A 14,152-nucleotide genomic window follows, 5' to 3' on the forward strand; every position below is an offset into this window, starting at 1 on the left:
CAAGAAGTGTAAAGTTTTACATCTCCGTATTCTCCTCGGTCTCTTCGTCAACTTTCGGCAACATGTAAACACTAGGAATCGACGGCACGTGATCCTCGAGCTTCAGAATCGGCTTGCAGTCTCTAGTGACGTCTACCTGATTGAAACAGTCCTTTAAGATATTGATTTCGTTCTCGTGGGCGAACAGACTGGTAGGTGGATCTGTTCCGCATATGTCGTTCTCGTCGTTGCCGTTCCTGTGGCACAGGTTGCCAGACGGAAATTGTCACGAGGTCAACGCGAAAGGATCCGTTGACAGCTCGTCCACACTTGGACTGGCTTTGATCGGCTCCGGTTTTTCCACCTGATGGCTGAGCCTATGGACGATCTCATCATGGAGGATGTTGAAGCACATCGCGGTGATTGCGATCCCAGACATTATGTAGCAGGAGCAAAACCAAATGGTTACGTTCCTCGACTCGTAAAGATTCTGACGGGGGTAGGAACCGGGAACCATATCGCCGAACCCAATCGTGCTCATGCTCATGAAGCAGAAGTAGCTTGCATCTGCGATCAAATAAGAAACAAGACGGTTAAATGCACAATATAACCCTTTCATTGCTGGCGTAATCTTAAATGAAAATCTATCGGTTCTTCAATCCAAGTGCCTTCCGATTCTAGATTTAAGGGGGTATTTTGGTTTTGAACTTTCGAAGAATCCATTTTCTTTAATCCTTAACATTAGGATTACGAAGCGTTAAAATGGGATACTTTACAATACTTTATAAAAATAGCAAGAATTTATCTATTAAATTTTGAGCCATTATTACAATAATATATGCCCAAAGAAATAAGTTTGTTGAACAAATTCTCATAGATGCATCGGTACAATCTCAATAATTGTACATTATTAATATTACAACTGAATATATTAAAAATACAATTCAATTCAATTCTATCGAATATTCATTTCAGATAAATCGTCTAAATGCACAAATGTTTATATCATTAAGGGCGAAGGTCGACTTCTCAGAGTCGACTTTTCAGAGTCTTTTTCAGAGTCAGCAGGTCGGTAACTGCTGTATAATTTCCGTTCACAGTCTTCAGACACAGACTTAAGATCCGTTTTGGTTTGATCCGACGGGTCGTTGTCACATGTTTTGCTCTGCATTATCGATATTATGAATTCTGACGCCAGAAACGTGTTTCAAGTTTTTGGCTTTATTTCGCAGAGAATCAAGACAAAAAATAGCTCAATTTGTTTCTGGAGATATTTTCTAGCGTGCGCTACTCTCGATTTCATCCAGAAAACTAATCCAATGGCATAAAAATGCTTGGATTGCACGGCATGTACATTGTGCGGTTTTTGGTCTACTTCTAATATTTATATTGCCAAATATCTGCATAGTTTCGTCCGTTCATGACCAGAGCGTTAGATTGAACACTCCTCTTTAGAGTGAGCCCTTCCCCAGTGAAAAATATTCTCATATAAGGACGAAAAGTTGAGACACGTAAAATCATGTTCCGCCTAATTTTGTCGGTAACGTAGTCACTCTACCTCATTGTGAATTACGGAGTCTTGGCTCTTAATAGTTACACATTAAATAATGATATTAAACGCGGAGAAATATTACAAAAATCAAAATTGAAAATTCCTCCATTTTGTAAATAATCAAGATTTTCAATTTATTTTGATTCGGACTTAGTCACATTTATGTGTACTGATTAAATATAATTCATCATTTTTTGGTTTTCAACCAACAGAAGCAAAAGGACCAGAATCATGGCAACGCTCAACAAATATTTTCTAAAACATACTTCATAAAAATGTATATAACTCGTCATTTTTATTGTTTTTGATTAAAAAAAAAAAACAATTTATGTACTTCAAATACCCATAAATGTGTGCGCAAAATCGTAATGTAAAAAGTATAATAGTTCTGCTGAAAAAATTTCTTCCAAAAATAAGTTAATTTTGGGATTTTTCTAAAAAAGTTTGGCCTCATTTTCTAGAAACATTTTACAGGTATCAAAATCTCAATTTTGGAAAAATTGGACTCTTTTTGTTACTGATTTTCAACACACAATATTGCTATTAAAATAAAGGACCACAGTGTAATGTCCCTATAAATATATGGGAGAGAAAAATTTTCCCACGATAGTATGACATGATCGTTGAGACATTACTAATGTAATGACAAAACTTTATTGGTTTTACTTATTTTTTCATGAGATTTTCACCACTATATTTGTGACATTTTTCTGAACATAAAGAGGCCAAACTTAATACGATTTGGATCATATTTATTTGTTTAATTGACGATGTAGCATAAGCTCGATTATCCGAACCGATGCTATCTGAATTCTTTATCGTCCGCATTCAATCAGTAAATCAGTAAATATTTCATCAGGTAATCGTTTTTAATTGGAATATACTAATCTCTATGAAAATTAGAAATTCACTTCCGTGGTAGGTAAGGCACGTTAAATAATTTTTGACATTTTCTGATGCATATCGTTGACTATATATCCCTTTTGAGGCAATGCGTTTCGTTCGGGAAAAATCGGGATTCTCTTTTGCAACGTACCCACAAAGGACCAGTCGTCCAACTTGTGCAGAGTAAAAGCGCCTGCCACAATGTAGCACAGTATTGCACCGAGACAAATGCTGATTGGTGCGAGTATAGTAACGTTTGGCCTGTCACCGGAGCCAAGACTCGACACTTCGTCCTTTGGGCTGGCCTTAATTTCCACTGTGCTCGTGAACGTTGACGCATTTGCGCGGACATAAAAGGGCTCCTGTAACTGCAATTGCTGTTGCTGCTGAGCCAGTTCTTCCTGCTGCCTTTTCTTCCTCATTCGCCTCTCCTTCTCCTGGGCCCATGTCAATTTAAAAACAATTTTAAGATCGATCTACCAAGAAAGTGCCTTCACTTTCCCGCACTGTTTTGCAATATTCCTTTCCAAATTTATCTTATCAAGATCAACATGGGAAGATAAACTTTGTGTACACGGATTTGCAAATAAAAAAATACACAAATTATTCGAGGATTACATACATCTAGAGACGCCAAAGGAAGGGTTATACTTGAGAATTGTTTCGTGAAATTTCGCTCAAACAAATTCTTCTATGCTTCTATTATTATCATTATTCAGTTTTTCAATGTGGAAAATATTTTCATTTACGATAAACATTAATGCAATGAAAAAACGAAGAAATAATTTTTCATTAAAGTTACGTTAGCACAAAATTTTCGAGTTTGAGGTCATTTCAAGGTCATAGTATAAAACACTGTTGAATTCATCTCGACGTCAGCAACAATTCTATTATGTCCAAAACATGTGGTGCCATTTAAAAAAGTCAAGGTGACCTTTACTTTTTTACGTAAAGAGTATTTTTTTAGATTTAAGAATATGCGGACGTGTAACTCGCCAAGTATTGACAAACTTTTGTCTAAAACCATTTTTTAATTGCACTATCGGAAATGCCTAAAAAATGGTGACATAACTTAACGGGGGGACCCTGTATATATGTATATTGATCAAAATAATATATGTATGAATATGATGTAGGTGCCTTTTTAACATTACGTAAATAATAAGTGTTGTATTTCATGTATTTTAAAATATTTAATCTCTCATTTGCTCTACTTATCAGTTATTGTTCCTCTGAGAAATATAACTCCACTTTCCTGCTGTACCACAGTTTACATTCACTCTGTATAATAGTGAAGATATTCATATTTTACCGTGCAAGAGAAATGTATCGCTTTTCGGTCTCATGAGGATTGAACATCATACATCTTTTCATGCATCAGTACCTAGAGTCAGTCAAAAAAGTCTCCGTACACCGTACAAGAATTTATTTAATGTTGCACAATTTTAAAGGAAATGGTAATAAATAAATAATTCTTGCGTTATTATGTTCACTAAACATAACATTTATTAACAGTGCAACAAAAGCTATATTACATTTATTTGTTAACAAATAAACAAAGGAAAAAGTAAAACTCAACGAAAACGAGGTCAAAAAAGTCTCTGTACATGTAACACTATTATTCATAATTTGTTAATTAGTGATCAGTTGGACCGCCTTTTAATTTTATAATTTCTTGCATCCTCTTTGGCATTGTTTGAACTAATTTTTGTATTGTACTTGGCTGAATATTTTCCCATTCCAACAATATATTAGATTTTAGGTCTTCCTTGTTTTTTATTGTGTATTTTTTCAAATTTCTTTTTATTTCTCCCCACAAATGTTCGATTGCATTAATGTCGGGAGATTGTGGAGGTGTATGCAGCTGTTTCGGGACATTGTATAATACCCATTCCTTTACTTTCTTAGCCATGTGCTTAGGGTCGTTATCCTGCTGGAAGATAAACGACTCTTCAAGATGTAATTTTCTGGCACTGTTTTTTAAATTTTCTTTCAAAATGTTCAAATATTTATGCTGATCCATTATACCGTCAATAAAGACTAAATTTCCCACCCCTGCTACACTCATACACCCCCACACCATCACGCTGGCGCCTCCTTATTTAAACGATGGGAGTTTTTTGAGTTTCATCTGTTCATTTGGTTTTCTCCACACTTTAACATTTCCCTCCAAAGTAAAAATAGTGAATTTACATTCATCACTAAATATAACATTATTCGAAAAGCTTTGATCCTTATTAACGTGTGCCTTCGCAAATTCAAAACGTTTTCTTTTATTAACTTTACTTACGAACGGTGTTCTCCTGGCTGTACGACTATTGTATCCAGCTTTTCTCATAACATTTCGAATAGTTTCAGGCACTACTTTTATATTATAGTCATTTTCTATCATACTGGCCAATATTGGTGCACTCGTTTGTGGATCACAACGAATTCTTCGTAGGATTGCACGTTTATGATTAGTATCTAATTTTTGTGGTCGACCTGTACGTTGTAAACTTTGAATAGATTTAGTTTTTGCGTATTTCTCAAGAATATATTGTACCGAAGAATGTGTCCTTTTTACTATTTGACCTATTTTTCTAATGGATAATGAATCTTCTCTTAATTTTATAATTAAATCTCTGGTCGCAAGTGGTACTTCCATTTCGGAGAAATTTTTTCGCGAAAACGTCTTTTATTCTTGCTAACAGCCAAGCAACTAAATTATACTTGACCATAGAGTGTTTCCTTGAGAGTTATTTGTAAACATTCAGCTGAACCGTTAACAAAGGAAATAAATTTACACGCTCACAGTCTCTGTACGGAGACTTTTTTGACCTCATTTTTGTTATGCTCGTCATTTTAGTTCGTTTATTTGTTAACAAATCCATGTAACATCTTTTTGTTTGCACTAATAATTAATGTTATATTTCTGAATATAACAACGAAAGAATTATTTATTTATTACCATTTCCTTTAAAATTATGCAACTTTAAATAAATTCTTGTACGGTGTACGGAGACTTTTTTGACTGACTGTATATACATATGCCTAAGGAATTTACGTGTGCAAGACTCTCCACTATTTTCTTTTTTTTCACGATCGTGTTGAATTCCTCTAAAATTAATAGGTTATCACATTGTTTTACTAAAACTTCCAATAATTTCTAATAATCTTTAAATTGTAATATATTCATTTATAAACAGCAAATATATTTCCTTGTCCTTTCGTTCCTGTACGAGTGCAGAGTTCATGCAAAATCTGTATCTATTTGGGATACAAATGACTTCCACCTATCAAGACATTGTTAATTGGAAGAGAGCAACAAAGCAAAGAGCAATATATGTATTGTATATGTATGAAAAGTAAAAAATCTTTAATCAATGCTCGTTTGAATTCGAATAATATGGAACTTCCAGAGTTTAGATTCGGGACAATGTAATAGTTAATTGTACCTGTACTATAGATGTGTTTCATTTGACATTTTACGAGAAATATTCTATCAATTAATGTTTCTTCGCTCACCTCCATTCTTCTTTCATCGTAGCAACAATAGCCGCAATTCGAACAAAGGCAGCAGCAAGGAGCACGTGTAAAGACACCTCTGGCACATCTGGATAACAGACCTCCGGCGCTCGATAGGTAAACCACAGTCAACGGGATCCCGAGGCTGGCGTAACCCATGGTCGCGATTTTACCCCACGTGGATTTCGGCGTTATGCTACCGCAACCTGGAGAAAGATCATTAAGTATTTAGATAGGGTAAGTATTGCCGAAATTACGTTAGGTTTCCCAAGTAAGTACACACTGAATGGAAAGTGTGTTTTTATTCAAGTGAAGCTTGAGTAGCTTCCAAAGTGAAACTTTTTAAGTTTTCAATGAACTTCATCAGTTTATTAAAGAGTCGAAACGCCTTTCACGTCTTTAACCCTTAAAATATCAATTATCTGGTAGCCTTTCAAGCGTTGAATTTTTTAAAAGAGATACTTCAGGTCTAAATTCTTAAAGCGTTTTTTTCAGTTTCAAAGTACAGCGGTACCAGAAGGCATAATTGAACAGTAAATTTCCAATTTTCGATAAGTTGTCGATATTTAAACTATTATATTTTCGTAAAAAGAAATCGTATAACAATAAACCGTGGATAATGCTGACGCTTTCATAACCCATCAATCATTTTTTTCAGATGTGGTGCATGATGTAGTGGGTGGAAAACTGAAGACACGGTTTTTCTCGAAAATATTATAAATTGAAACTTAGTAAAGTGTAAACTATACAGATTGAAAAGTTCATGCACGTTTTTATACAGGGTGTCTTACATAACTCGAGCATCTAAAATATCTCGCTTGTTTTTTATGATAGAAAAAAATGTCAACGGAAAACATTAGTTGGTTCAGGGGGACAAATATTACGATAAGCAACAAAATGTGTTCAAGGTTATATTTTTTGAGATTTCAAGATCATCGAAGTTTTTTTTCAATGGAATGATATATTTTTAGTATCGCTATATGATATCCGAGGTCACGACGAATCCAGCGACCTGTAATATTATGACCTTCACGTGACGTCGAGTACGCAAAATTCATAAAAGTAGGACACTTGACCTAAATAGTGAAACAACGATGACATGTCCCCTAGGGTTTCACGAAATGTTCTTGAACTTTGACTATTGACTGTAAACACGCTTACAATAAATTGTAAACACTGATACAAATTCTTCTCCTTATGATGACTGATATCAGTACGTTTAAGAAATTCTTCGGGATTTATTTGATTGTGAAAGATAACGTTACTTCTCTGAAACGATAGTGTACAGTGATGCAGAAAAGATAGAGATGATTTTAGTTTATGGGTGAGGCTAAAAGTAACTCAGTACAATCATCTCAACTGTACGCAGAAAAATACCCTGAGAGAAATCATCGTCCTCGACAAAGTTTTGACCGCATAGGTCAATTGTTTTGTAGAAAAGGGAGTGTTAAATCACTAAACAGAAGACGAGCAAAGCCTGAAACTGGAGAAGATGCCGAAACTTTTGTATTGGCTACAGTCAATATTGATCCTACTACAAGTTGTCGAAAAATTGGACGTTCTTAGGCATTTGCAAAGCAAGTGTGTCCCGAATATTGCAACGTCATTTTCATCCATACCATATTTCCTTACATCAGGAGCTTGGTGGCAATGACTTTGAGAATCGTGTTGCTTTTTGTACATGGACATTGCAGCAAATACAAAGAAATGAACATTTCTTTTATGACGTTCTCTTTACTGACGAAGCTACTTTTTCTAACCATGGACAACTGAATACACATAATATGCATTATTGGTGCATTGAAAACCCGAAATGACTTCGACAAGTTGTACACCAGCGTCTATGGAGTGTAAATGTGTGGTGTAGAATCGTTGGTGATAACAAACTCAAGGTCACGCGGAGGTGATAATATTACAGGTCGTTGAATTCGTCTTGACCTTGGCTATCATATAGCGATAATAAAAATATATCATTCCATTTAAAAAAACATCGATGACCTTGAAATCTCAGAAAATATAACCTTCAACAGTTTTTTTTGCCTACTATAATATTTGCCCCTCTGAACCAACTAATGTTTTCCTCTGCAATTTTTTCTGTCATAAAAAACAAGCGAGATACTTTAGATGTTCGAGTTAGGTGAGACATCCTGTATATGAATTTATAAAAAAACTTTTCAATACTTTTATTCTACTGCGTTCTTGGTCACGCGTTTTTGGTCTAATAATGACAATGATATTTATGACCAAAAATGCAAATTAAATATACTATCAGAATCTGATTTGATTTTGAGGGATCAATGAACATGGAAGGAACAACGGGAGGAAAGTGGAGGGAAGAGAATGACAAAACCGTTAGATAAAAAGTAATTATCTTTAATATATAAAAATAAATTGTAAGAAATGAGTGATAATAAATTAACAACAAATATTAATTACAAAAAGTTACTTATCACTGAAACAACGATCATTATTACAGTGTTACGTATGGAGACGTTCTCCACGTTTATTTCGATTAGAATTTCTAATCTCTTTTCTGAGAACGAAAAGCGTCCCAACAGGCCCCTTTTATTAACGAAAGATACTGTATGCCTTCTTTATACCAAAATCTCTAGACACTCCCTTCTGGCATCCGTTAATCAATATTCTGATAGGAAATAGCCCGGATAACCTTCATTAACCCCTTTCAACGAAAATCTAACTGAGGCCTGCTTTTCATTAGAAACGACAAAAAATGTGACTGTGACCCTACGTGACATTAAATCTTAAACAGAGTACCCCTTTCATTTTCAAGGTATATAAACCCGTTCATTTTCATCCTCTTCGGTTAGTCGAGAAGCGGTTCAGTCAAGATTCAGACGCGGTTCAGTACTCGTGCAGTCACGTCGCGTCAAGTCTAGTGAGATCGGGTTAAAGTCCCTTTCGAATCAATTCATAACCTTATAGATTCCGTTAGTTCGGTATATATTCTATTTGGCATTCAACAATCGCCATCTAACCCCGCATTGCCAGTGCGTCAACACCGTGCAACATAGGTAAACAATTCCTCTAATTGTACATTTATTATATTCATTCGCGACACAAACAACAACACTTGTAGTAATTTCAATTCAGAATAAATTGTCTTGTTTGTTAACTCGCGTACCCTTAATTATTGCCTAAAATCCTAATATAATAATTGAACGTTCCCACACGATACAATCTAACCGCTCGGATTGTATCAATTAAATTATTATATAGAAGTTACGAGGCTTACTAATACTTAAATTCGATTCAACGAAGATTTCTCCAACCTAGTGGCTCCTCGATTTCGCATTGAGTGCGTCCACGAAATTATACCATCCTAGGCGGATCCCCGATTTCGCATTGGGTTCTTCCGCATCCTAGCAGCTCCCTGATTTCGCATCAGGTGCGTCCGCGCTCTTATACAACCTCCTTTCGTATCGGGTTCGCCGCGTGTTCCCTAGTGACTCCTCGATTTCGCATCGGGTGCGTGCACGAAGTTTCATCCTCCTAGTAGCTCCTCGATTTCGCATCAGGTGCGTCCTCGACGTCAACTATCCTAGCGGCTCCTCGATTTCGCATCGGGTGCGTCCGCGTACCTAACTAACAATTGAAACCATATTCCCGGGGTAAAAATCCCCTCGCCGGCCTCTCGCGCTGCTCATAGCCCTGGCTCGTAACAACAGTGATTTCAAGAAGCGATTATCATTTCTTTTATTGACCAGTGAGACAATCCAAATGCATAACTAGGCAACGCCTTCAAATGGAGTGCCGTTAGTCCCTCTTATTATTATCTATCGTTAATTTATTATTATTTATTTATTATAGTTTATTTTTATATATTTTCTTCACTTCTCTTCTTTCGTTTTTCCGTTTTTGTTGCAATTTTGCGACAGTGGTCCAGTGAACGAAAACTTTGTTTATTTAACGTAAAAAAATTATTATTAAATTTTTTATTTAAAAAATTAATTCTAATTAACTATTTCAGATTTTCTCAGAAATTTTTCAGAAATTCTGAAAGTTGATTTTTAAACTTACATTGCACCCAAGGGTCTCAAAGTTAGATCAGTATTACACCTTTTTTTTTTTTTTTTTATCGTGAGGAAATGTTTTATACATACCCCGACTCCCTGGGGGAAGCCGGGGTTATGTGGGATTCTCTCCGGGGGGCGAAGCCCCCGGAGACTACCCACTAAAACCTCACGCCCACCTAAGCTACACGGGAGGTGCCTGGATCACGCGAGTACTCAACAGGACACCCCCCAGCTATCATCATACCCCGGGGGAGGGGTTAACCTCCCCCACTGCCTACGCTATAAGACCCCGGGCGGAGGGACCCGCCCGGTGTCCCCATCCCTGGAGCCTTCGGATTGAGCTTCCCGAGCCCCAGCTCGGTCCACCCACAGCTCCCGGAGTCTTCATGCCCCGCTCGGGGCCAGATCAGTATTACACCTTGCCAAAATGATTAGTGTCACATCGATGTCTCTTAAAGGATTTTTTGTATTCCTGCATAAATGAAAAATGAGCGCAACGCAACGTGGCTTCCGGTTAGTCTATATTACTTACTGTTAAACAACATTTGTGAAAAATTTATTTTGCCAGTTAATAGTTTAAGCTATTTGTAATAACCCATATAACTTATAGACCCCTAAGTATTCAATTATAGGCGGAGTAATTACATAACTATTGCTCTGAAAACTGATGAATTCCCAGAAGACAAAAGGTTATTTCCCAGGCGTGTATCTCCGAAAAAAATTGTACTATTAGGCTATTCAAAAACAATTTTTTTTCATAAAAATCAAAAATTTGTCTGTGCGGCGCATTGTAGCCGGTTTAGAAAAAAATATACATATGTATATATAAATGACATTTAACATTTCGCGAAAATGAAAATGCGACGGAAGGAGGCCCTTACGAGGGAGGAGGGACGGAATCAGAAAAAGGAGAGTGGCGAATCGATTGGTCTGACGCCGCTTAAGATAATGGATCGCCTATTGGAATTGCTCTGGACCGTGCATGATAGCGGTTTCGAGTCCATTGCCAATGGAATTGCACTCGCGAAAACCTCGCGGAACTGCACGGAAGCCTATTCGTCAATGTCGTTCCGCCTTATCGTTCACAACGGTGTGACTCTTTTCGTATCCGTTATCTGTTACCATTTGTTAGAACCTACGGCAGATTGTCAGCTCGAGTTTTATTAGTCGAAGAGCAATAATGTGTAGAGCAAAAATGAAACTAGAAATCCGTAAATAGTTCGATTCACGAATGCTCCTTAGGGGAAGTCTTATTACAATGCCCCTCTCCCTGATGCTGAATTCTATTAGGTGTGTATTCAAGAACGCATTAACATACGTTTAAATTATAATTGTGTTTATTAAGTATTTAGTAAACACAGAATAGGGAATAAATTTTTAAGTACCACTTAAGAAAGGTACGTTTGTTTAAAGATGTACAGTGAATTCAAAAAGTATTTGGTCACAAATACAACACATATAATAGTCCCTAAACCAGAGCTGATCAATGTCTGCACGTACGGGCAGCGGTTTTCTTGCCCCGAGGACAGTGTCGCCAGAAGAGGGGAAGGAGCACAAGTTGAGGGAAAAAACTTACCCTCTCTCTGCTCGTACCGGAGTATGCACGACAGAGACAGTGACCGGGCAGCGACGGAAGTGTGGGGAATAGCGCGGTAGAAGGGGAAATTAGAGTGCGAGAACAAGTCTTGATCTGGCGACTCTGCTTGGGCACATACACAGAACGGCACGGCGGACGCGAAGCCACGCCTCTGCGGGCAAGGCTGCATGCATTTGTCACACGCTTTGTCACAGCTACGTGGCCAGCTACGGCTAAGCTGCCGACTCCGCTAATTGTAAGTCACATGTCCGTAGCTTTGCCCGTTGCTGTACCCACTGGCATCGGCGTGCCCACTTGCCCGCTAATACACTCCTCGTCAAAAAGATAGCCCAGGTGTGCTATCTTTAATTTCTCAATGACGCATGTAAAATTTTTCGTCTGTAACGTACAATATCAAAACAATATTATGAGCTCAGAATATGCGGCTTGCTGGAAATAAATCACAATGTCGTAGATGTTTGTATACAACAAAGAAAAACTGTTCCATACTAAGGTCGAAATGATAGCACACTCTGTTAATATGTTTAGAAATGCTCAGTATTTCATGATCTATCAACGAGTAAAGATTACAGTACAATATTATATAAATTTGTAAGTATGGGACGCGGAAAAAAATTAAACGAGTCTGAAAAAAAGCAAATTCTTGAACTAAAACAGCAACAGTTATCAGTAGCGAAAATATCGAAAGTAATAAAAAGAAGCCGTAAAGTAATACACAATTGCTTAAAAAAATGTTGAAGATTATGGCAAAAAGAAAAGTACTGGTCGGCCGTCATCGAGCAATTATGCGTGTAGCTTCCAACTCGCAGTTAACAACGAAGCAAATAATGGAAAATCTAGTGTTAGTGCCAGTGTTTCGAGTGTTCGTCGAGTTCTACTATCCTGCAAAAATATTAAGAGGCTAAAATTAAAAAAGAAACCTCCGTTAACAACGAAACACAAAGCAGAACGTTTACGCTTTGCAAAAGAAAGAGTGCATTGGGAAAAAAATGGAAAAGAGTACTATTTTCGGACGAAAAAAAATTTAACCTGGATGGTCCTGATGGGTTCCAATATTATTTTCATGACATAAGAAAAGGGACAATGTCAGCAATCCGACGATAAATGGGAGGAGGCAGCGTAATGGTTTGGGCCGTCATCGGTTATTTCGGCACGACAAGTATCAAGTTCATCAATGGGAGAATGAATAGTGTCCAATACATAAATTTAATCAAAGAACAAATAAATAATCATGCAGAATGCATCTCTGGACCTGATTACATCTTTCAACAAGATAATGCATCTGTACACACATCAAGATTGGTCCAATCATATTTTAATGAAAATAATATATCTGTTTTGCCGTGGCCTGCACGCTCCCCGGACCTTAATATTATTGAAAATTGCTGGGCAGAACTTGTTCGCGGCGTATACGCGAATGGAAAGCAGTATCAACACGTACAAGAATTAAAAAATGCAATTGTACGCGAATGTCAAAAATACATCCAAAAACTATATAAATCGATACCAAATCGTACAATAGAAGTAATAGAAAATAAAGGAGGATGTACCCATTATTAAATAAGTATATACGTTTGATAAGTAATTATTGTTAGTTAAAATTTATATTCATTATTATTTTCTTATTGTACATGTGCTATCATTTCTTTCTTAAAGTAAAACAATTTTTTTTTTGTTGCACACTAAACCTTATAATATTTTTAATTATTTTCAACGACCTGCATATTCTGAGCTCATAAAGTTTTGATATTATACGTCACAAACGTAAAACTTAACATGCGTCATTGAGAAATTAAACATAGCACACCTGGGCTATCTTTCTGACGAGGAGTGTAGGCATATTGAGCAGCTCTGTTCTAAACTGTTCTTCTTACTTATTTCACCTCTGTAGTCTTTAATTTTCCTATCCCCCTGTCACTTCATTGCATTAGCCTTCCTTCATTTTACTAACTGGTTTTTAGGTGACGTGGGGTAAATGAAATGATATGTGACGCGATGGTTTCACGGGTAACAAAAAATATAGTTTATTCACGAGAACTGGTTAACAATTAACAAATAATAAAGACTATAAAACACGACGAGAAAACTTGAGTCCGTGAGAAAAATGCGAAGACCAAAATATACGGAAACTCTACGTCGCGTATAACAAAACCGTCGCGGGTGACTCAGACTAAAACTCTCTGGAGCTATCGTTCTCCGCGAGAGTCCAAAGCTTTCTGCCCTTCTCGTTTCTGAGGCGCGTTAAATAATGTCCCCGAAAAACCGTTAAAATTGGGAGAGGTTCTCCACCCCCACAAGGGCATGGAGAAAGTTTCCTCCCCCACACATTGCATCCGGGGACTTCACTCTTAAGGGTACTGTAACGGTCGAGCCGAGGTTCTGGCAATCGTCACTTAAATGACCAAGCCCTCAACCCGACCTCCCATGGTACGCACTTGAGAAGGATGGAATTTCCGCGTCCGAAAATTCCACGTTCCCACGCACCATGGTCGCCACAGGTTAAATATAATTCATATATCTAAAAATTAAAAATAATACGAGTTGATAAGAGACGATTGATCTTACTATATCCAGGATTTAGAAAAATGTGTCTCCACG

At 37.0% G+C, this 14,152-nt stretch overlaps 1 protein-coding gene across 1 annotated transcript; it reads right to left on the reverse strand.

The window, feature by feature from the left end:
• Nucleotides 1-263: 263 nt before the first annotated feature.
• On the reverse strand, nt 264-6,565 carry LOC143364234 (uncharacterized). The gene is made up of 4 exons (XM_076804691.1): nt 6,430-6,565; nt 5,924-6,129; nt 2,568-2,853; nt 264-546 (listed from the first exon to the last, which is right to left on the reverse strand). The coding sequence occupies exons 1-4, from the start codon at nt 6,563-6,565 to the stop codon at nt 266-268; spliced, it is 909 nt and encodes a 302-aa protein (XP_076660806.1). The 3' UTR covers nt 264-265.
• Between the last annotated feature and the right edge of the window lie 7,587 nt (nt 6,566-14,152).

The sequence above is a fragment of the Halictus rubicundus genome, unplaced genomic scaffold (genome assembly GCF_050948215.1).
Source record: "Halictus rubicundus isolate RS-2024b unplaced genomic scaffold, iyHalRubi1_principal scaffold0358, whole genome shotgun sequence".
Classification (NCBI taxonomy): Eukaryota; Metazoa; Arthropoda; class Insecta; order Hymenoptera; family Halictidae; genus Halictus; species Halictus rubicundus.

Bases quoted from the DNA above. Each gene is read 5' to 3' on its own strand.
- LOC143364234 (XM_076804691.1), bottom strand. From the start codon at position 6,565: ATGGGTTATGAAAGCGTCAGCATTATCCACGGTTTATTGTTATACGAT. The intron at 2,854-5,923 runs GTGAGCGAAGAA...ACATGGGCCCAG, and splicing joins ACGATGAAAGAAGAATGGAG to GAGAAGGAGAGGCGAATGAG. The intron at 547-2,567 runs GTACGTTGCAAA...ATTTGATCGCAG, and splicing joins GGACGACTGGTCCTTTGTGG to ATGCAAGCTACTTCTGCTTC.